At 36.4% G+C, this 23723-nt stretch overlaps 3 protein-coding genes across 11 annotated transcripts; 2 read left to right on the top strand and 1 right to left on the bottom strand.

The window, feature by feature from the left end:
* Positions 1 to 108: 108 nt before the first annotated feature.
* On the top strand, positions 109 to 2504 carry LOC109863789 (zinc transporter ZIP9). Of its 6 annotated transcripts, none has more exons than XM_020444344.1 (6): positions 109 to 460; positions 635 to 799; positions 1004 to 1127; positions 1236 to 1462; positions 1871 to 2005; positions 2221 to 2504. In XM_020444344.1, the coding sequence occupies exons 2-6, from the start codon at positions 704 to 706 to the stop codon at positions 2470 to 2472; spliced, it is 834 nt and encodes a 277-aa protein (XP_020299933.1). In that variant the 5' UTR covers positions 109 to 460; positions 635 to 703; the 3' UTR covers positions 2473 to 2504. The 6 variants fall into 6 exon arrangements, with proteins under 6 accessions (XP_020299933.1, XP_020299936.1, XP_020299935.1 ...); XM_020444347.1 differs by having other exon boundaries at positions 109 to 480; XM_020444346.1 differs by having other exon boundaries at positions 109 to 485.
* A 427-nt stretch (positions 2505 to 2931) lies between these two features.
* Positions 2932 to 12129, top strand: LOC109863724. 2 transcript variants are annotated; one of them, XM_020444197.1, is made up of 2 exons: positions 2932 to 3435; positions 9271 to 12129. In XM_020444197.1, the coding sequence occupies exon 2, from the start codon at positions 9342 to 9344 to the stop codon at positions 11073 to 11075; it is 1734 nt and encodes a 577-aa protein (XP_020299786.1). In that variant the 5' UTR covers positions 2932 to 3435; positions 9271 to 9341; the 3' UTR covers positions 11076 to 12129. The 2 variants fall into 2 exon arrangements, with proteins under 2 accessions (XP_020299786.1, XP_020299787.1); XM_020444198.1 differs by lacking the exon at positions 2932 to 3435 and adding an exon at positions 9140 to 9203.
* Positions 12130 to 14517: 2388 nt separating this feature from the next.
* On the bottom strand, positions 14518 to 23435 carry LOC109863739 (serine/threonine-protein kinase SIK3-like). 3 transcript variants are annotated; one of them, XM_020444217.1, is made up of 13 exons: positions 22872 to 23435; positions 21825 to 22121; positions 21444 to 21614; positions 21074 to 21197; positions 20738 to 20858; positions 20389 to 20629; positions 19902 to 20217; positions 19624 to 19757; positions 19396 to 19552; positions 18418 to 18555; positions 17612 to 17827; positions 17339 to 17535; positions 14518 to 17188 (listed from the first exon to the last, which is right to left on the bottom strand). In XM_020444217.1, the coding sequence occupies exons 1-13, from the start codon at positions 23022 to 23024 to the stop codon at positions 16682 to 16684; spliced, it is 2772 nt and encodes a 923-aa protein (XP_020299806.1). In that variant the 5' UTR covers positions 23025 to 23435; the 3' UTR covers positions 14518 to 16681. The 3 variants fall into 3 exon arrangements, with proteins under 3 accessions (XP_020299806.1, XP_020299804.1, XP_020299807.1); XM_020444215.1 differs by having other exon boundaries at positions 14519 to 17188; positions 19396 to 19558; positions 22872 to 23433; XM_020444218.1 differs by lacking the exon at positions 18418 to 18555 and having other exon boundaries at positions 14519 to 17188; positions 19396 to 19558; positions 22872 to 23434.
* Between the last annotated feature and the right edge of the window lie 288 nt (positions 23436 to 23723).

Genomic DNA, 23723 nt, shown 5'->3' with positions numbered 1-23723 from the left:
ATCGCATCGCGATTTTCGACCAATCGGAACGAAACGCCCGAAAGACGGCGATTGGCTCGAGTACACGTTCCGATTGATCGAGCGTGCGATACGAAAGGTTAATACACCCGCGATCACGAGCCGCAATTCGATACGGGCCTTACCTTGCTCACGTGTGAGGCTGGTGTGTTGCATTCGCGGTGTAACGACACAAAAGTGTTTTCGGACATGTCGAATAATTAGTAAAAAAAAACAGAGAGAAAACTTCCGCAACCCGACAAACCGACCGATGCGTTCTTGAAAATTTCGTTGTCGCGCGACAAACGAAATATCAGCATCGTAAGGTCAACGAATGGGTGTGTGTGTGTGTCACACTTCTCTTTCTCTTCCTGTCTCTGTCTCTCTTTCGCCGAAATCGGGTACAAATGACAACAGTGCTGTCAATGGGCGCACATATTTGCATAGAAGATACACACAAATGGCACGAAAATTTTTAACACAGTTGTGTACCTACGTATACGTGTGTATATATAAGTAGCGTATAGAATACATAATACAATGACAGTTTACATAACTTGCAATAAACATATGTGCGAGATTACAACCGAGTGCGATTTTGATAACTACGTGACAAGTGTTTTTTTTTTCATTGTAGTTACTAGACAATGTAACAACAACTGGAAGTTATAAATAAATCTGTGCAATATATTTACAAAAAATAATTATGGAAGAGAAAGCGATGCTATGGATGCTTTCGTTTGTTATGCTTGTTGGCTCTTGTTTGGCAGGATCATTACCATTACTCATAAACTTATCTGAAGTAAGCAATTTTCTTTGTGGAATTACGAGAAACTTTTCTTTTCTTTTTAGTTTTTTTTTTTTTTAACGTGAGCTATTGATTCGTTTAAAATGAGATAATTTTATATGGAAAGTAGAAACTGTTATGTGCATAAACACTTATGTAAATATTTTAAAAATGTATTGATTTACTTTCTAATTGCATAGAATGTTTGTTTCCTTACAGGATAAGTTACAATTAGTGTCTATCTTAGGAGCAGGACTTCTTGTTGGCACTGCATTAGCAGTGATTATACCTGAAGGTATCAAAGCTTTATTTACTAGTAATCCCTCTAATGGAAAAGATCATGGTATGTATAATTTGTGTATTTATTTGTTTACATATAGCATATATAATTTTTTTTCAGTATATAATTGTTTTTCCACAACATGAATACACATAGTATTTTATTTTACAGATGATCTACACTCATTAATTGGTATCAGTCTAGTACTTGGCTTTGTATTCATGCTTCTGATCGATCAGTGTTCAGCAAGAAGAAGCGGCGGAAGACAGAAGTCTGTCACAGCTACTTTAGGCCTTGTAGTGCACGCAGCTGTTGATGGAGTTGCGTTAGGAGCTGCTGCTACAACGTCTCAGGCTGATGTGGAAGTGATAGTTTTCATTGCAATAATGTTGCACAAAGTAAAATATCTAATTGTAACAGTTTACTAATTGACCCAACTCCATAGAATGTGTCAGTCATGTGAATGAGTTCAGAGCAAGAAAGTGCAAAAATATTTAATCAAAGAAAAATGATTTCCTTCTTTAAACTTTTGTCTCTTCCATTTAACAAAGGCAAATTTTACTTTTGTAATCAAATGTCCCACAATACCTGACGTTTCTCTATAGAAAAAAAAAATTTGCTACAAAATATATAAGTTTGTCAAGAACTACGTGTGTAAAAATAGGTAAATCTAAATACAGACGTAGTTTTGCTTTTGTATAACAAAAATATGTTTGGCACATTTTAGAATTAGCAACAATAAATACAATAATACAATTGTCTTTTTTTTCTTTGCTACAAAATGCATTTATTAATTTTTTTTACAGGCACCGGCTGCATTTGGACTTGTATCATTCCTTCTTCATGAGTGTGTGGATAAGAAGAAAATAACCAAGCATTTGTTAATTTTCTCTCTTGCAGCACCATGTCTCGCGCTTGTGACATATTTCGGGATCGGAAAAGTGAGTACATTCTAACGCTACTAGAGATTATTAATAAGATTCAAGCGATATCTCTCGCATATTTTAATGATGTCATGCTTTATTAATAGATCTCATTCTCTTACTAGCGTTAGATTCTATCAAGGAAATGTATTTATAGCAAACATCTTACTCAAGTTAATTTCATTACTGTTGTACTTGAAGCTGTCTCTGAATAATTATTTCTATATTTGCAGGAGGGAAAGGAAACCCTGAGCAATGTCAGAGCGACTGGTGTGGCTATGTTATTTAGCGCCGGCACATTCCTTTACGTAGCTACTGTACACGTACTACCGGAATTAATGACACGTCACAATAATTATTCGCATTTGCCAAGTGTTGAGAATAACTCAACAGTAAATACAACCGGTCTTAAGGTCAGAGAACTGTCAGTTTTAGTATTAGGATCGTGTTTACCTGCATTGATTACAACTGGACATCATCATTGATTTACAATAAACATCCTGCGAAAAAAAAAAAACGAAGAATTTTTGTTATCTCTGGTTGGTAAAGGTATATTTTGTCTTTCTGAAACAAATTTCTTTATATTTGAGAATTGCGCGCGCGCGCGCGCGTGTGTGTGTATGTGTGTGCTCTCACGTCTTCTCTTTATGTACACAAATAAATTATACAATCTTTTTTTCATATTCAAATCACAATCATTTCTCATTCGTCGTGACCATTTTTAGGTGGTTTGTCGGTGAAATATGTCTCTCTCTCTCTCTCTCTTTGAAATCGCTCGCGTTATTCTACGCGCGCAAAAATATTCCGAGAAAATTGTTACACGTTCTCTTCGAGAACGCATTCATTGCGCATGCATTAGCCGATCCCTACCCTACTCCATTCGGTTGTCAACGCTGATCGCGAGAGCAGGCGCGACGCCCGCGTGCGCGCAACGCCGATAATTTTAGAACCATTCAGCCCGCGAGGCGAGAGCGAGCTCAGTGTCCGGTCAGTCGTTTGTCGACTTTCAGTTGGCCATCGTGCGAGGCGAGCGCACCACGGTGCTGCTTTTGTCTCGTTCAAGCGGGCTGAATTTAGGTTAGAAGTCTCGTGGAAGAAAGCTTTTAAATCTCTCTCAATAGAGAGAAGTGCGAGAGAGATAGAGAGAGAGAACGGAAGTCTGTGTTCGCGAGGTACACTGTCCCGTCGTCTCGGCGAATCTCTCACAGGATCTAAAAAAATCTCGTTTTCGCGTCGAGAGAATTACATGCGTCAACAAACCACGGAAGAGACACGCAAGAGTTTCGTACGGGAATAAATTGGAACGACCGTTTTCTCTCGTGAGAGTATAAGTGTGTCGTTTTCACTCGAAGTCGTCTGGTTCCGCGAAACAGAACAAAAGCATCGAATCGCATGTGCGCCCTCGACGATACCACCGATGAAATTGCGATGAAGCGGCACACACCACGGTAAGAGAAATTAAATGACGCCATATTTTCCATTTGCAAAATAGATTCGGGGATCGAATGCGTGCGGTTTTAATGTAATAATAAATAGGTATACGGAATCTAAACGCGATTACACGCGCAAGAGCGCGTCTTCCTCTTATTGACGCTATTGACTTCGTTGGCATTGTTTTCGCGGAAAGGAGCGACGGGAGGGAAAAGCGAAAGAATAGTAGAGAATTCGCGGAACGATTAGCGCGCGATAAAGTAACGACGGTATATAATTAGTTTTGACAAAATGTATGTATTCATTAAAACGCGCGATAACTCGCGATTCTAGCTAAAACGTTTGATAATGGGAACACACAAGCGTTTTCTTGTGAGAGAGTGATGTGCGTGCGCGTGTATCAGTCAATAATGTTAAAAAATTTTATATAAAAAATACCGTAAAAATATCAATTTTTTTATCTTCAATTTTATCTTGCTTTAGAACTTTTTGAAGAGTTCGATTTAAAGGAAATTTATTTTCAAAATCTTATCGTTGTTTTTTTTTTTTTTTTTACAGAAAAAGTTTGTATGTAAATGCCTCTGCATTTTATCGCACATTTAGCTCGCATAATATTGATAGCGACAAAGCAATTACGATATGCAAAGTTTTATTAATTTTTTTTTTAGAAGAAGCAGAGAGCAAAAATCGGTCGTTAAAAAACCTGCAAAGCTGAATAAAACATAAATTTTATATATAAAATATATAATTAAAATTTTATTAAAATAATACTTTTTGTATAATTTGTTTCGAATTTTTTTTACTGGATAGTACGATTGAGCTTTTCAACAAGAGGTTTTTCATCGTGTAACTACACCTTGCGCTCAATGTCATCTGTTTTCGATGCGGCGCGGTATCATTGATCGTACGTATGTACGTATACCTACGTACGTGATTAAAGCACGTTGGAAATTTAATGCTATGTATCGACAAAATATACACAAAAGTACGTCAACATATGAATCGCGCGCGTATACCCTTGTATAGATGTTTGTCGTGAAAGAAAATGCGTTCACCTGTCCGGGAGTGAGGGGTGGTTAAAATAGAGTAACACGCGGAGGGGTGTGGTGGTGGTGCACGCGTCAAAATTTCAGACTGTATTCCGCGAAACGGACGTCATCGCTACGCGGTGCGGTTCCATCGTTATCGTCTGCCGTAACGGTTGTTGCTAAAAACGTTTTTCTGCGAGCTCACATTCGAAAATACGAAGAAGAGACGTCTTGCAATGGCGTAACCAACAATTGTCGTATCTCATCTAATCACGATGTTTCGCTGTGCTATTATTATTATCATTTTTTTTTTTTTCTTAACGACACGTTCAGAAATAAAAGCGAGGCCACGCCGCGCGGACAACTTGCAAACAGTTGTAAAAATAAACCCGTCGCGTATTATTTTCAAATAATTGTCTCAACAATCGATATTACGCTCTTTTAGATCTGTGTGTAATTCTTTTTTTATCTCGTCAGATTTGTTTGTCTAAAGATCACAATTCCGACGGAAATAGTTTCACTCGGATAACAAAAAGAGACGCGACGAGAATATTGATCAAAATGTATTTTTGCAGCTTTAAATCTTTTTCAGTTTTAAGAAGAGAGAAGAAGCGCGCTCCGAATTGAAACAAACTTATTTTATCTCATGATTTAATTTATTTATACATGTATTCTCTTGAGTTTAATATTTTTCTTTTATTTCTGACGTCATATAACGTCGAAGAAAAATTGCTCAAGGTATTTCCTGTTAAAATTGAAATCGTGCATTATACACTCTTCAATAGAACGCGCTCGTGTGTGAGAGGGAGATAAAAAAAAGTTCTCGATATTTACGATAAGCATAATCGCGCGCGCGTCTATGTGTGTATGTGTGTACATATATGCGCAGAAGAAGCCGTATGTGCGTACAATTAAGCGTGATGCGTTGGTGGATTCTCCGAAGTTACGTCCCGTCCGTGGCGTTTATCTTGGAAAATCTGTATAATGCAGTTAAAAGACTATTTCGTGGAACTTGTTCACGAGGCACGTCCTACGTCTTTCCGCCGCGTTGCTCTCGATAACGAGGCCAGCCACGTTATAATCCGAAGTTGCGAGCGTGTAATTACTGATAAAAGTTCAACATTAACGTGCAATCCGATGTGGAATTTTTTTTTTTTTTTTTTTCTCTTCCATTCGTCGATTTATTATTCGCAAATTATTGCTTTACCGTGTAATTCGCGCGCAACGCACACCCGCGCACATTACGAGGATTTAACGGACGAACGGTTTTATATTGTGCGTGTTATTTATTATTCGTCACAATGTATGAAAAGATTACACCACTGTCGCGTTATCGTAGAGATTGGGAATTGGGGAAAAAAAAAAAAAAAAAAAAAAATACATTTATACGCGACAAATTTATATATCCGACGAACTCTTAAATTCAGGGAAAAACATAAGGAACGATATAATTTTTGTAACGCTCAACGTATTATAGTCTCTCCCCCTGCGTGTTTCTGGGAATAGGGTCGTTATTCTTGAGCGGTTACCAGCTCGAAAACCGAAATCGTGTCTCTCTTCAGCTCGCATATCTAGCAGGAAAAAGAATATTGATACAAAAAAAAAAAAAAAAAAAAAAAAAAGAATATGAAAGGGGTCTGACATCTTATCTTTCTCGCTGCTCTAGATAATTAAGTGTTTTTTTCTTGAATTTTTAACAGTTCCTCGAACATGGATATAAATTTGTGTTCTAATCTCCATACAATTATCATACAATAGTGGTTTATATATGTCATGGCAGATAAAATGTTTAATTTTTGATAACGTTCACGCTCTCATGAAGGTATTATCTTTTGCAGCTATATTTTTTTTTTCTTTTTTTTCCCAACAGAAGAATTGAAATTCCACACGCAAGAGAAACGTTCTCGAATTGTTTTCCGGTTTCTCGAATAAAAATTTTCACATTTGTTATTTTTGTTTGCTTTTCCTTCCTCTCTCTCTCTCTCTCTCTCTTTCTCTTTTTCTCTTTCTATCTTCTTTCTTTATTCTTTTTCTCCTCTCTTGTATGATTTCGCGCTTTTGGCGTCACGTCATACTTCAATACGGTTATAACCGAGAAATAGAAGCCTTAACTGGAATTGTGCAAAAAAAAAAGGAGAAGAAAAAAATGAAAAGACGTGACCCCTTTTTGCGACGTGTGTATGTGTGTGTGTTGGTGAGCATCGGTACGGTGGTTCATAGCGTGAACCACTGACGAAATGTTTAATAGACCGTGTACACGAGTCTTCGTTCGTGTCTGATATTACATAAAGATATCACTTCTTTCTCGACACATTCTTTTATACGGATTTGTGCAGAAGCATGCGAGTCTGTGGTGCGTGACGTATATACTATATAGTCAGTAATTTTATACTGCATTGATTGTGTGGTGCCAGAAAGAGACAGAGAGAGAGATAGATAGAAGAAGTAGGAAGAAAAGGAGAGAAGAGAACATTAATCTTTCTTCGATATATACTCAAGGCTGGCAACATTCGCGTATTTTTACCTCGTAAACAATTTTATTGACCGAGATATGTTTATTAACCTGAATTTCAATTTTAATTTGACCCAGTTGGGAAAAGCGCGCACACACGTCGTCCGTGAGCGCGAATGCAAAACCATTCGCGGATACACACACGTGCGCTTTTGCGCAATCGAGAGGCCTTATATTCGGTCTTGAGAGTTATATATCGTGTTAATCATAATTTACACAACACGTTCCACCAACTCGAAAACCGCGCACAACCGCCGTTTTAACCGCCCGTGTATTTCTCAATTCGTTTTATTTACACTTTAATGACACACAGATAGAGTTAAAATAATTCGCTTCCTTTCGCCTTGTTCAATCTCTCGGTGTTTAATAACGGATGAAAACTCGATATATATTTGTATATGAAATTTCTTTGTTTTATTTACATCTTAATCCGACAAACTATGTTGAAATAAGATTGTTTTACACAACTGATTAAAACTCGATGGAGACATTTATATTTTTTTTGTGTATAAAAGAGATTACTGGTTTTTTTTTTTTTTTATTTATACTAAACTAGCGAATATAGAAATATACATATAATGTACAATATATATGTATATACATATATTTTGTGTAGTGCCTGTAGAATGCGTGTTAGATACGTTCCTGTCGCCGCATCGTCCCAGTTGGATCGGCTGTCGTTTACGTGCGGCTCGTTCTCTCTCGTACGTGAACTGCGCGTGTCACTGATTTCGAAGTATTCGTGGAGTCACTCGAAGGCGCGCGCTTCCACGAAGCGGGGACTCGCCACGGGCCTCCTAGAGTGGACGACGAGTGTCGCAACGCGCGCCAGAAGGCCTTTTCATCATCCACAGATTTCTTTTCGAGAATTCTTTTTCCGTTGCGTGTGTGTGTGTGTGTGTATGTATGTATGTGTGTACATATACGCATTCCATTTTATGTTTTTTATTATTTTTTTTTCTGGCGGCTATTATTATCCACGAAACACATGCCTTCGAAGTAGCGAGCGGTGAATGCACGAATGTGGAGATGAGAGAGAGAAAGAGAGAAAGAAAGATGAAACAGATGCGCGGCGCAGGTAAAAAACGCTTTTTACAATAGCACACAGAAGAGAACGCACAGTCGCAAGCGCGTTTGCAATGGGCGTTTTTGTTGTTACAACACACATATGCGACGAAGCAAGGAGACTTAAGCGGATTATTAATGTATTATGTACAAAATGCGTGTGTGTGTGTGTGTGTGTGTGTGTGTGGCGAAAGCGACAGACACGCAGGATAGAAATACGCGCAGACAAATTGTCAATTTCTTCGTGCGAAAATAAGTCGAAGTCGCGCGTAATGAGATTTTTTTTTATTGTCGCGCGATTTCCAAGAAAGTTCCGAAGTCGCTTAAAAATTATTGTGAATTTCGAAGTTCTCCGCGAGAAAGTTCTGTTTTCCGAGTATATAGTTCTTTCTCTCTCTCTCTCTCTCTCTCTCTCTCGACGCGAGAGTCTTCTTCTCTGACGCAAAGTCTCGTAGTTCAAAGTGATCAGATAACTCTCGGGAGAAGAGTTGTGTTGCGCGCTCTGCAGCTGGTTATTACGGAAGAGTAAACATTCGTCGTCGTTAAGACTCCGATAGTCGCGAGTGATATGAAGAATAGTAGAACAAACACTTTACGAGATATCGATTTTCAAAATTTATTCACCATTAGTCGTATTTTCTCTTAAACAAACCTATCTGTGTGCGCATTTACATCGTACGGTCGATCTGTCGTCGAACGTATTAAAAAAAAAAAAAATTTATCTCGCGTTGCATCAACAAACAAAATTCCCCGAGAACATTTTGGCGTGTCACTATACCTATCTCGCCGGTGATAAAACGCGCCGTGTCGGCTGCCGCGAGCGCAAAGAATGTTAACGTTTCGAAAACAAATAGTACGTTTTATCGATACACAAATCGATAACTTTATCGGAGAGCACGTGTTGCGCGAAATGACCGCGATTACTGCGAAACGATAAGCAGCTTTCGTGACGACGATGATACACTTTCGCGGAAATAAAATAACGATTCGGGAATTTTCACCCTGTTTAAACGGTTCAACCAACTCCGGTTAATTGAAAAATCGATTTCGATCAAACGCGCCGATCGAATTTACGGCCCGACGCGCGATTGGTCGCTTCCTTCCAAAGCCAAAAATTCATCTGAAAATTAGAAATTCTGTTTACAAAGATTCAATTACGCGTGTAGTGTCATTTGTGATGGTAATAATAATAGTTAAATTTTTATACTTCGCACGATTGTGATGTTATCTGCTTTTGTTGTTTCCAGACTGAATACGTGACAACTGTTGTGCCGGCTGCGGTGTAAATCCAGGTGTATAAAACGTGCGAGAATCCACTATGCACACGATGACGTGCCCGAGTTGCCGGCACCGCTTTTCGGCGGAATGCTGCCAGGAGCCGAGCAAAGGAACCAGCAAAAGAGCCGAGCAGAAGAACTTTTCTTTCAGCTGGAACGGAATAGCTGAAAGGCAGGAGTGCGAGAAAAACACTGCCGGCGTTATTCATCCGGCGGCGGCGGCGACGAGGACAACGACGACGACAACTTCTTACCTCGGTAATTTTCTGGTACCACGCGACTGCACCAGCGGCGGCGGTTGTTTCATAAACGCCACGCCGACGACTGTTCATCAACCCGCTCTTTTCAATCATTCTCAATCGGATATAATCCGTTACGGCTCCAACGACAACACAGTGGAGGTCTGCTATAATACTCGAATGATGCCCGTGAAGCAGAGACGTTCGCTCTGCCTGGAATCGCCGATGAATCAGTTGAGAGATCAGATCTCTTTAACAAACGAGTCGGCGAACGAGAGAGTTGATTGCGGTATCACGTCGAAGCAACACATAGCGACCACGTGTGAGCTCACTGGCGGCAGTGTGACGATCACCACACCTGGTATGTCCGACACGGAAGCTGGAATCGTGATACGAGCCGAGATTCAGCCGAAACTCACCGGCGGCGGTTGCCTCGTACAGAAGACACTGTCCACCAGTCCGGACAACTCACCTCGGACGCTTGACGCACCGCCGAGCGGCTGTTCGGAATTACCTGGGAACAGAGAGATGTTCCAGCCAATCAGAACATTGGGAGAAAATAATGGGACGGACAGATGTTGTCGCTGCAACGCGGCGACAGTTCAGCCGAATCTCTGTCAGTGTTACAAGTGTTCGTCCTCCTCGAACGCGCCCGTTGATTGCGACTCGTTGCTGCTGGAACCCGTCGGGAGTGGCGTGCAGGTTCGAGTGAACGCCACCGTGCAGTTGCCCGCGAATCTGGGTCAGTGCAGAGTAAATATCACGGCAACAACGGCAACACCTACTAACCAAGTTACCGCTGCTCCGCCGTCGTTCAACCAGGCTCCTTTTATGGAGACGCGCGCTTTCAACGGAGGGGGCATCGTTTACGGAGGCCACGAGTTCGACTGCACGACGAGGATCGGAACCATCGCGAAAGGAAAGAACTATGATTATTACGATACGCAAGGAGATGTAGTAATGCCGAGTACTCCGGTTTCTTGGTTGCTACCCCTGATCCTGGACTCAGAACTGTTGGACAGGGATGTGTACATATTGCACCAGACGAAGAAGTTGTTGCAAAGTAGCGGTTGGTACCACGAGGGTATCAGTTGGCAACAAAGTGAAAATATTTTGAAGCACGCGTCCGTGGGTCGGTGGTTGATGAGAGACAGCTCGGACAGCAGATACACTTTCGCGGTGTCGGTACAAACGGCGAGAGGTCCCACTTCTGTCAGAGTGCACTACTGGCTTGGCAAATTCCGATTCGATACGGTCCCGCAGCTGGCGTGCGCGGTGCCGCTGTTCAAATGTCCCGTCCGAATGTTGGAGCACTACATCGAATATTCGAAGAAGATGGACGAGCACCGGAAGGAAGTCTGGGTCGATTACAGCGGTAAACTGTACAGCCAGATCTACTTGACCAAGCCCCTGCTCAAGGAAGTCAAATCGCTGTCGCACTTAGCCAGACTAGTTGTCAATCAACACAAACTACCTACCGACCATCTGCCGCTCTTCATCAGAGATTATCTCGCGGAATATCCGTATACACTCTGAGTGTGCAATATGCGTATAGTCGCGTGCCTTTATCTTCCGAAATCTTCCTAATATATAAGTGAGAATTTATTTTTCTACACCACATGTGCTACGGAGACGTTTCTTCGACGGCTTCTTAACGATCGACTAACTGCGCTTTTAGTTGCATCAATCAATCGCAAAGGTACATTTTTACGCAAGAGCGAAGATAAACAAATAGGTACATATATAAAATATATAGAAAAATAATATCAATATATATACATATATATATATTGATGAACTATAGCGCACGCGTCAGTGTATTTGTGTGTATGTATACTCTCTGGTTTTTTATACATCCTAACTGGCTAAGAACTCTGATATTGTTATATCGCGCATATTTCACAGTGAATTATCATCTAAATTTGTGTTTTTCTCCGACGATTCGTTTTCTGACGGAAAATTACTTTTCGTATATATAGAGAGTATAAAACAGTCCGTCTACAAACAAGTTTTCTACGTATGTATTACAACGTAATATTGTTTATCATAATTTCTTCTTTTTTGAATTTTGTCATGTGAATTGTGTTTCGCCGTGTAAGTGGCGGACGGTAGTGGCGGTGTTGTATAATGTCTCTCGTTAACGTCTATACTCAAAAAGCAGCGCATACTTGTAGAATTTATTTAAAGCGCTGGTTTTCGCCTTAAAAGAAAAAAAAACATTAATAACATATGTTCAACAATTTTGATTGATGAACACATGTCCTGCAATAATACTTACGATCTATATAAACTTTAAAAAAATTGACGAAATATTTTTATATCTTCTTGAAAAAAGAGTATATAAAAGAATGACTGCACAGTTTAATATAATTGTGGTTTTTACTTTACTCCTTTTCGCGTCGCCGGAACTTTCTATGGATATGTATAAAAAAAAACGTGTGAAAATATTTTATAGATATTTTATAGATAGCTGTATACTATGTGATGCAATATGTGGTACACGATAAGTAAAACGAATGACTAGATGTGTGTGATGTAATAGTAAATACATACTCTGAAAACGATTAAAAAAAAAAAATTATCAATGTCATTATTTATTTATTTAAATAAATTTCCGTGATCCTAGCAACATTGACTTGTGTGTATTTATCGTCAGCTTCAAAAGCTTGGCTTCTCTTAGTTCAATAAACCTTCAAATAATCAATAAAAAAAATTAAAAAAAAAAAAAAATTGTACAAGAATATAAATATTCCACATTTCAATTCGCGTCTCTCGGCCGATGGTCCTTCACTGATGATAGAAAGTCGAGCCGAGTTCTTAAAAAGTGACGTTAACTGATCTGTTAGAGAGTAAGTAAAAGTGTGCATCTAAAAAGTTTCAACGGACAGCAAAAATAAAGTAATCCTGTTTTTGTTGGAAGAAGTATATATAAATTGTGTGTATAAAACATCGCAAGGTTTTTTTGCCGGTCAACATACAGTAGTCAGCGGTCAAGCTGCGTGCAATTTTTTTCCGCGCGCACTAGATACCTTGATCCCACATTCCGACGTTCGACCCGACCTGTTTTTATCTATTTCTCTGAGAGCAGCTGGGTTTTGTGGAACTGTTCGTGGAAAATAAACAAGGCCGCTCCCCGGATAGCCAGTCCTGAATCGCGTGCAACCAACTAATCGCGACTACTGTATATCACTTTGTGAGATTTCGTGAATACGAGGTTGAAACGGTATAAAAGAAAGAACGTAGAATATAAAAAGAAAGTTTCACGGTAGGTTTTAATTCAGATACGTCGAAGTCTGGAACGTTCGTCGAGCGAAAAATTTATGTTTTAAAAACATACAGACTTCCTCAGACTCTTGTTCCGTAAAGTGAAAGTCTTATTATGTGTCAATACCATACGACGAAATATATTCGCTCTCCTTGTGTTATACAAAAGAAAACCCTAAAACGTTTTCGTCGAAATTCATTTTTTTCTCTCGACGAACGTTCCGAACTTTCAGCGACATGAGAAGAGAAGTGCGCAGAGTTTAAAACTATATTCCTTAATATGTATTAAGTCTGATTTTTAACATACATGTTTTTTTCTCTCATTATGTACACACGCCCGTATATAATACAAATATATTTTCATTATTTTTTAAAATACCTTTACAAAATCGATTGGCAACGGGGCTGCTCTGTAATCTTCAACGTTGAATAATTAATTAACATACCCCGCACTATGCACGAGTGCTCGAAACGTTCGCACAATACGTTATCATCGTGCGCAATTCATATTTATATGTATGTACATATTAATCGAAATATATCGTACGATATACATATATACGTATGTCGTGCAATTGTCTTTTTTTTACAAAATCGTATTTATAATTTTATATCATATGTAAGACGTAGGAATCTTTACTGTGTTTGAATATATATACGAGTATAAAATGTGTGTTAATATAAAACGCGTACTGCAATACGGCTATAGAAATGTGTGAGGGAACAATTATAACTCATCGTCCTGCTAGAAGCTTGAAAACAAAATTTACTAAGAAGAATTTGTTAAAAACCAAAATTTAAAAAAGATTAAACATGTTTTGTTTTTTTTTTTTTTAATTTTACTTTCATTTTTGTTTTGTTTATTTCTTTCAGAAGATGTATGAAATATAAAAAAAAACTATTTAATGTTATCATATCGAGTTGGAATACTACTTTTTTTTATTATTGATTATTAAAAATAAGTTTGTTTATTAAATATTTGAGTAAGTTGAGTAAATATAAATTTATAGGGAAGATATATCAGAATATATACATATAAAGAAACAAAAAGAGATAATCTCTATTTTATTAAATGTTGTTTTCATACTTTTTCGTTTCTTTATTTTTTTTATTAAATTACGACGAACGATATTTGTTTTTCAAATAAACGTTTCGAATAAATAAAAACTATTTTCAGTCGACGGGCAGGCGTTCTATTAGCCTAATATTCACATAATATTACAGGCGGTGCGCATCGGCAATTGTTCAGACTTTCAACACGGTTCGTCTTCAACACCGACAACATTATGCACACATTATCACTTCGGAGTTTATTGATAATATCTTGTTTTTTAAGTGTTATTATCCCGCGATGTTTGATAATTCTTACCCGCAGGTCGTGATATATGATTCTGTTGGCAGATTGGTAAGTGTATCGCTGACCACGTAGCTCAGACAAAATTGTTTCGAACTTTTTGGACTCGGGTTTGGAATTTAGTCGTCCAAATTATTCTTTACATTTTTGGTGTATTTTTACATATTTGTATTTTCTAGTAATAAACTTTTCGTTCTAGATTGTAAAAAAAACTTGGTGCACCGATAACTGCGTTGGATTTTTTGCAATCATATGTCCAAGATGTAAATTTTTCTTTACGTGTGTTAAATAACATCTTGAAATGAAATAATAACATTTTTTCCAAATTATAAATAATTGTGTTAAAACAAATGTAATTAGATAAAAAGTAAACACATAATAAGAAAAATACAAAAAAACTGATGATCATATTCAGCTCAGAGTCCAAAAACTTTTTTTTTATAAAGGAAAGAAATTGGACGATTTTGTGTTCGGACACAAATGATCATTTAATTTTAAATTAATTTTAATGAATAAATATCAAAACCTTCTATCGCAATGTATATGACCCTCAAAAAAACTCAATTTTATGATTTATTAAAATAAAAAGAGTAGATAAAGAATAAAAGAATTATATATAAAAGAAAATGATAACATTAAATAGTTTGCATTGTTTATATATCACAAAATGTAAAAAAAGTTTTCAGTGATAAGAAATAATAAAAAGCAGATTGCATGTATTAACAGTAAAACAAAACATTCATTCATTCATCAACTTGCTTTCTAACAACACAAATTTATGTACATAATTGTCTTACTATACTAAAACTCATTGCACATGTATTGTTGATTATACATGAAAATTACCTTTTTAACCGAAATATTGCTGTTTGCATGTTAACACATCTTCCGCATATTTATAAACTGTTTAATTTATTTTATACACACGTTGCAGTCGAAGTGTGTGAACGCTCTTGTAATTATCATTCATTCACTGAAGTCACCAGTTTCTGTTACATCATGACTATATTTATTTCTTTAGTAAAATTGCACGCGCGCTATGTAGATCTGCTTCATGCTGTAAATTGTACGTGGCACAAGGAAAGAGATAGCTATGTTCATTTGTATATCTTCAGTACAAATAATATAATAATAATAGCAATAATAATAATAATAATGATAATTAATAGTAATATAATAATAGTTCTTATCTCTCGTTTCTCCGCGTATAATTAATAATCTAACAAATATCCAATAATACAAAGGAGGCAATTTACAATTGCCTGTCTACGATTGTATATCTAACATCAAGAACATAGACGGAAAGAGAGAAACGTTAAAAATTATGATACAAAACAACAACAACGCTCGATTCATATTAAATTATATCACTTTCGAACCGTTGCTTTTGGCGCGATCTTAAAACTTAAAGTTACAAGATTCTCCCGCACGCCTATACATAACAATATTAACGTTTGTTCGATGCGTTGAAATAAACGGATTGCGTGATATACTATTTCGAACCTAACAATTAAAGATTTTTGAATTAACAAAAATCACGAAGACATTACTATGTTGACAGTTTTTGTTTTTCAGACACGAAAGTTGTCTTACGTCAAAAGTTCGCGAATGTGTCAACATGAGTAAAATGCATGTCAAACAAACCAATCCCCCCGTTCCCCGAATTCTGTAACTTACAACGACAATTGCGTTGCGCGACTATTTTGTCTGATACATTTTGCACGTTGAAAGTTACAGAATAAACTCGCAGCGATCTGTTCCGTACATTCGGACGTTAACCCTTATTTTATAACTGGTGTGTAAACAAATTTTGAGTAAAAATTTTCTCTCGCTCTCGATCAATGTGTTTTCCTAATACCCGTATCGATAAAAAGTAACGAGGATGAAAAAACGTATACTTTTCGAAGATTAAACATGTGCACACATGATAGTCGTAAGTATTTCAAAAGATATGATTATACACTGTTTTTATACATAAACACGTATGTATATAATGGCCACGTTCAGCAGACTGAGCAGATCAGTGAACGCTTAGTGATTCTTTAATGATTGAATCTTGCCTATAGATCTTCGCTGGATCTAAGTGTAGAAACCAATCATATTGAAGAATCACTAAGCGCTCACTGATCTGCTCAGTCTGCTGAACATGGTCAATATAACCATATTTTTTTACAATATATTTCGTACATATTCTTCTTGTTTGTAAGAAAGATCACGATCGATTACAAACAAGACGGCTCGTAGTTTCTCGAAGCAATTAACATGAGAAGAAAAAAAAAACTAGTATACTGAATGGTTATTATGAATATACAATAATAACATGAAAAATGACAATTTTTAAAATACCGTTTGTGTGTATGCAGCATGTATGTGCAATACTGTGATGAACAGTGTATGTACACTAGGAATGTATACACATATTATATATATATATATATTTATATTTATATGCACGTACATAAATATATATATATGTATATATGAACGTAAGGTATAAAAAAGTTACATTATATGATGGTTGTCGTCAAACAGTAATACACGAAATCAATTCTTGACAAAGTTGACTGTATCGCATGTGGTCCCCGCTAATCCTACGCATTTTTATCCCCTTCGCTTCCCGCTCTTCCGACTCACATACTCTGAGTTCGATTTGTACGCCACCCGGATATTCTAAACTAAGTCCGCTACCTTTTACCTCCTCATTCGAGAATATGAAACCTTTCGGTGGCGCTCTCGCGTCTATTATTTGTTTTACACGACCTAATATAGCCTCGGAATTCAATCTGCTTGACTCGTCGGACAGTGTGACTTCAACTTCGGTAGGTATCATACTGAGTGTTCTACCAATGCCGCGTGTGATACTGGGTCTCGAAGTATCGCACACTTCTGTAATTGTGAAACTCGGAAGAGTGTTGTTATAACGAGGTAACGCGTCTTCGAGCGAATCAGGTGACGGAGACGGAGAGGGCGAGCAACTAACTAACGTCACCTGCCCCCCAAGAACATCCGTCACTGAAATTTGTGGTGGTACCTACAAACAAATCGTGAAACAAGATATGTTCAAGTAAAATAAGCGCGCGACAACGTTATCATGATTTTCTTGCGTATTATTTTTTTCTTCAAGAAAAACAAACATATTCTATTTATTTAGTAAAATCAGTGTTTAGTGAACATTACATACCCTCGGTACTTCTACATGATGTTCTTCTTGTATCATATCCAACGCCGGACTGTTACTGGGGGAGTAATTTACAGGGGTAGTAGCGGGTGATCTATGATGCCTGAGTGGACTTAAGTCTAAAGGTGTTGCCGGTGGTTGTGCCGGCGTACCGTGTACAATACTACCCTGTACTGACGTTGTAGTTAAACCACTGAGACCTTCATTAAAACGGTAAGACAGAAAATTGAAAATTGTTCGCATCGTTATCTAGTTTTTATACTAGGTTAATACTACCTTGTGTAATTGCTGCTACATTTCTCTCGTGCACCGGAGAACCAGGAATACTTGCAGGACTATGTGAAGGAGATGCTAATCTTTGTAATTGTTGATATTCTTGTTGAAGAGTTTGAATGCCTGGTCCTGGAGCACCTGACCCTTCCGACGCCCGACGAACAGGTGAGTATCTTTCAGCAGCGACATGGCTGCTTGGCTCTTTATACGAATTGTTTACTAAAATTAATAATATAAAATAAAGTTAGAAATACATTTCGACCCATAAAGAAGCGATGCGCATCCGTATTGTCGCAGAGATACATAAAAATTTTTTATTCACATACTTAACTTAGATTAATAAACAAAATGTTTATTTCATAAGATCTGTTGTTTGTGTGACTCAAAAAAGAATTTTGACTTCTCTTCTGTCTTAAAAAATAAAGAAATATTCATATACAAACCTGTTTTTTTTTTTTCATCGTGACAAGATATATTACATTTTTTATTTTTCATACACATTAATTATAATTAATTATATATGTAAAAAAAAATATATATGGGTGTATCATAAATGTATATATGCCTACATGCACATATATACATTGAAGAAATTATGTATAAATAAAAAGAAGAATAAATATAAAAAAGCTCTTCTCATATGTATGTGCGGATATCCAATGTTTCATGCGGATATCAAATCTTGCTTATAACTTCTCATATTCAACATACAATTTGATCTTTTCAAATATCCGCACACTTCCATAATTATAAAAGATTGTGCAAATAAAACAAAACCTTTGCAAAATTAACAAAAGTACAAAAATTACCAGCACTAGTTTGAAATAATGAAGATTTCCTGTGGTGTGGATGTGTCGATCCTCTAAGATGAGGTGGTAACAGTCGTGATGGTAGATAAGCTCTATTCATCCTAGCTTCTACCTCCATTACCAGTTCTGGCTTTATAACTACATGCATATTACCAATCGAGGTGTGGAAGTGCAGTGCACAACAAACATGCAAAATCAAAAAAACCAAAAAACTGAATATAAAATAGTAAAAACCATGAATTATAAAGAAATATAATAAGATTACGTAACATAAAAAAATGTAAAAGCTTGCACAACTTGTATATATGTACGTCAATCAACCTCAAAAGAGTACATATGATCTACAACCGCAATATAAATTAGGATAACTTTTTTTTAGGTAATTTGGATGGACAATATATCACCGTATCGATATTGTATATTCTTGTAATTAAATCTCAAATCACATTTCTGGGGTAAAATTTACATGGGACATAAAAAATATAAGTATTTTATATTATATCATTTTATTTTAAGTTTAGTTCACGGAATCTTTTTTCTTTTAAGTATTTCAAACTAAAGTCTAAACCCTGAATTAATCTTATTTAATTATTTTTTTGAAACACACACATTCTCATGTATACACACACACACAATATAAATACACAATGTACAATCAACAAATAAACGTTTGTATAAAATTTCCTATTTTGTTTTGTTTTTTATTAAGATCCTCTTTTATAACAAAGACGTTTTTTTTTTGACTTTGGAAAAAGTAATTCGAATGCAAAATTGAATTTATTTAGAAACTTTGTTACATGTTGATAAAATCATATATCAATATATACATAATTACTTCTGCCAGCTTGTATAAAAAATAAAGTGATAAAAATAAAATACAAATATTAAAAAAAGCACTATAAGTCGTGCAACCTTAATTACTAATTGCAAAAAAGAAAAAAAAAAGCTCAATATATTCAAAACTGAATTATACCTTACCTGGCCGTTGCATAACGGTGCTTAAACCAGATCTTCTTCTTCTATCACTATTTCCGCCACTGCTGTTGCTACAGGTGTTGTTGTTTCCGTCTCCGTTTGTAGTACTAACGCCAACATTTAACGACTGAGCACATTGTACTAAACCTGAACTGCCACTCTGTAACTGCCACAATGTACACTTTAATAATTTCAAAAAGTTCATGCAAGATATGCTTGCAATACACTTACAGGTTGTAATTGTTCTCTGCTACCAGGTTGACTCCAACCACTATCTTCGTCGCTGGTAACGTTATTACTGTGTTGTTGATGAAATATATGAAGATTTGCTCCACCATCCGAAGCTCTTCTACCGAAGCTTCCAGCTGTAGATAGTATGTAATATATTAATATAACACGCAAACACCCGTGGAAACACATAGTTTATTGTTTATAAAAATCAACATTAATTAAATGCTAGCAACATTAAGGCTAACAACAAATGTATACAGGAAAAAAAAATAACTTACTGGCACCCATTACAGGAGGTGGTTTTAATAAATGCTGGTCTTTTATTTGGAAGTTTTGAGGCGGTTGATGTTGAACTAAAGGAAGATTTAGTGGTAAATTTGTGTGTGGTAAAACTTGAGGATCCATATTACAATGAAGAACTGGAAAAGGCCGTAATGTTTGATATCCTGACATGTGATTGTAAGGGTATGACGTAGATGGCTGATGCACCGCGTCACCAGGTCCGACTGTATGTCTTCTTGTTGTGTGGTACGAAGTCCCAAGTGGCAAATAAAGAGTACTCTTATCATCTACTTCTGCTTCTGCTTCGCCAAACTGTATGTCAACAAATTTTTTTAAATAATTATGTTTTCATATCAAAAAACTTGCAAAATGTATACTTAAATATCATATAAAATTTCTATACTTCTAAAAAGTAAAAAATGGACAAACGTCTTGCTACCTTCTTCTAAAAACTTGCATTATAGCTTTATTGGTACAAATCACCTTTTCCAATTGATGTGCACCATCTGGCAAATAATCACCCGGTATACTTTGGATACTGGGTAAATTAGGCATAGTCGATTCTAATCGGTCGACAAGTAAATTATATATTGCCGACACGTGATCGAAAGTATTTCCTTTGATGGCTTGTAACAATGTATCTGCGGTAAGTCCAGGCAACCTTAGCATACTCTCTATTACTAATTGATTTAACTGTGGTGATACGCTCACATCAGAGGTACATCTGAGAATGTAAAAAGGTAAAATGATAAAATATTACAAGACATACTATGGCAAAACCAATCTAAGTCACATAAATTTTAAGGGGAATATGCTACATCACAATACGTACCCTCCAGGTTCTAATTCCACTACTCCATCTCCACCCATCCACGAATGAGCTAAGATTTGTGAAATACTTAAACGGCGCTCTGGTTCTACCACTAACATATGCCTGATCAATTTTTCGCACTCTAAAGCAAAAATGTTTACATAAGTAACTCTCTTTGCGCATGCATATTGAAAAAATGTATTTCGTGCAAAACAGAAATAAAAAAATATTTGAAACACAAATCTTAAACATTAAAAAGACTTAAAAATATTAAATTGTTATATTAATTCTATAAACATAATTAAAGACTGCTGCATACTTATTACATAGAGCAAACATACAATTTGTTATATCTACCTGCAGACATAAAAAAAGGAATTCTGAATTTCCCTGAGACAACTACAGATCGTAACAAGTGCATTGTAGGTCCATCAAATGGTAGAGCACCACATACTAGTACATACAAGACAACGCCAAGACTCTGAAACGTCATTTACACTAAGCTATATAGAATATTTTGCACAATACACATCTTGTAAAAGTAATGTACATTGGGTAAAAAAAATAATAATGTGAAAAAATATATTAAGACTGTAGAATAATTTTTTGTTTTGTTTTACATATATATTTATATATAGAATGTCTGAATATTTTAGTGAAAGATTCTATGGTTCATTCTACAATAAGAATTCTAATATGTCAGTATTGATACAAACAACGAACATACCCATACGTCAGCTCTGGGCCCGTCATACTGTTTTCCCTCAAAAATTTCAGGTGCAGCATACGGTGGTGATCCGCACCACGTATTCAGAGGAACACCAGGAGTATATTCATTGCTGAATCCAAAGTCAGCAAGTTTTATGTTATTGTCTGCATCAAGCAATAAATTCTCAGCCTGAGAAAAGAAAATGAGTTATACACTTAAGAAGTTATATACTTATTACAGCAAGAACATCTCTAACTAAAATTATTACCGTTATTATTTATGTAATTTATACACATACACATTGTAATTTTTAACATATACACATTGTATTGTATTTATATTTTGCATCTGCATAAATGTGTACAACACACATATACAATAAATATAATACAATGAAACCTTAAGATCTCGATGAACCACTCTCTGCTGATGCAAGTACTGAACAGCATATACAATTTGACGAAAAATTCTTCGTGCTTCTGGTTCAGGCATTCTGCCATTGCGAACAAGATGGTCAAATATTTCTCCACCAGGAGCATATTCTGTCACTAGATAAATCATTTTTTCTGTTTCCATTACTTGGTACAGTCTTATAATGTGTGGATGTCGTAACCTTTTCATTATGTGTACTTCCCGAAATATTTTTGCTAGGTTTTCTTCATTTAGCTTAGTCTTATCTATTATTTTTATAGCAACCTATAATAAATCACAAAGACAACTGTAATAAAACTTTTCTATCAGTTTCATAAGAAAAATTTCTAAACATATACTATATTTGTACTAAATATACATGTTTTCCGCATATATGGTTAATAGTTAAATATGAAATTAGTTTGTTTACTCAATTTTTTAAAGAGAATTATTTCTAACAATTGTGTTTCATAAGCAAGTGAAACAGCTTGTATATGTATGATTTAAATGAAATAAGATAGTTTGAACGAAATTAGAAGAAATTGCTTAGAAAAAGAAAGATCTGAGTTGAAATCTCAGTCTCAGAGACAGCTGCACTTGAAGAGTTTTCTGCATAGTACATATATGTTGTATTGTATACTGATAGTTTAGTTTTTATATGCTTGATATAAGGTACACATATAGATATGTATGTGTACTTTGTAAATGGCAAATATATACATAGACGATATATATATATAGAAGCGATAAGATTTAAGAAATTTATACACAACAAAAACAAAATAATTTACACAATGCAAAAGCAGCCTGTCTCGTTACCAACAAGATAAAGAGTGCTTTTTTTTTGTAAATGTCAGCTACTTGAACATCGTCGACAAAGTATAATTGCATTAAAAAGTGATGTGTACTTCGTAATTACGCGTATATCACGAACGTAAACCTGAGAGCAATGCTCATATAGCTATCGTGAAGATATTAATGACAAGATGACGGATCTCATGTTTGTAACTGAAAGGTATTTACGACGTCGTTTACCTTAGATTTCGTTACGACGTGAGTGGCCATTTTAACCACGGCGAAATTTCCCTTGCCAATTGTCTTTTCTAGCTCGTAATAACCGACACGTATAAGTTTGTTGACAGAAAATTCCTGGGGAACCTCATTGTGCGACGTCGGCGCGGATGCCATTTTTTAATCACTTATCTCGGGGGCTTGTGTTTGACCCGTTGCCAATTGCAATACTGCCTAATATGATCGCAAGCCGACAGAGGAGTCATGATCGCCGTTTTCAAGCCACTATCTAGTGACAATAAACTGACATGTGTCACGTGACGTTTTCGCACGCGAAACACGATGCGCGCCATCTGTAGCCACTTTCGCTTCTCAGAATCGCAACCGAGATGCTGGAGTGTGTACTGCACTCGGCTGCACTCGGCCGCAATCGATTTTTTTTTTGTTGACATTTCGGATGACATGCGCGTTACCCGCGAACAGCGAGAAATTGATGCAATTGCGCGCAGAGTGCAACTGGCGGGCTCGAGAGAGCAGCAAGTCGGAACGTCTCCCCTCCCCGTCAACGATTAAGTGTCAAACGTGGATTGGTCGATCTGCTAAACGACCGTGATTGGTAAAAAAAAATTCACATTTCGATTGCTTCAGAAAAATTTTGATTTTTCGAAATGTTACCGAACGATCGGTTATTGACCATGTAACAGCTACTGTCGATTTAGAATTTTTTATTCGTCAAACATTTTATTGATTGCGAATGACATACACACACACACACAGAGAGAGAACAGCGCTCGATGTAACGCACTTTATGTGAAAAAAAAAAAAAAAAAAAAAAAAAAAAAATAAATTTAAATTTGTGGAGAGAATTCATCGGAT

Source organism: Pseudomyrmex gracilis, unplaced genomic scaffold (assembly GCF_002006095.1).
Source record: "Pseudomyrmex gracilis isolate BER0280 unplaced genomic scaffold, ASM200609v1 scaffold_12, whole genome shotgun sequence".
NCBI classification, from domain to species: Eukaryota; Metazoa; Arthropoda; class Insecta; order Hymenoptera; family Formicidae; genus Pseudomyrmex; species Pseudomyrmex gracilis.
Note: the sequence above shows the minus strand (reverse complement) of the source record. Positions and strands in the feature narration are given on the sequence as shown.

Excerpts from the sequence above, each read along its gene's own strand:
- LOC109863739 (XM_020444215.1), bottom strand. The coding sequence starts at position 23,024 with ATGGCATCCGCGCCGACGTCGCACAATGAGGTTCCCCAGGAATTTTCT. Across the intron at positions 19,559-19,623 it reads GCAGAGAACAATTACAACCT|TTACAGAGTGGCAGTTCAGG; the intron begins GTAAGTGTATTG and ends ACATTGTGGCAG. Across the intron at positions 17,536-17,611 it reads TGTAGCAGCAATTACACAAG|GTCTCAGTGGTTTAACTACA; the intron begins GTAGTATTAACC and ends GTTTTAATGAAG.
- LOC109863724 (XM_020444197.1), top strand. The coding sequence starts at position 9,342 with ATGCACACGATGACGTGCCCGAGTTGCCGGCACCGCTTTTCGGCGGAA.
- LOC109863789 (XM_020444344.1), top strand. The coding sequence starts at position 704 with ATGGAAGAGAAAGCGATGCTATGGATGCTTTCGTTTGTTATGCTTGTT. Across the intron at positions 800-1,003 it reads TACTCATAAACTTATCTGAA|GATAAGTTACAATTAGTGTC; the intron begins GTAAGCAATTTT and ends GTTTCCTTACAG. Across the intron at positions 2,006-2,220 it reads CATATTTCGGGATCGGAAAA|GAGGGAAAGGAAACCCTGAG; the intron begins GTGAGTACATTC and ends CTATATTTGCAG.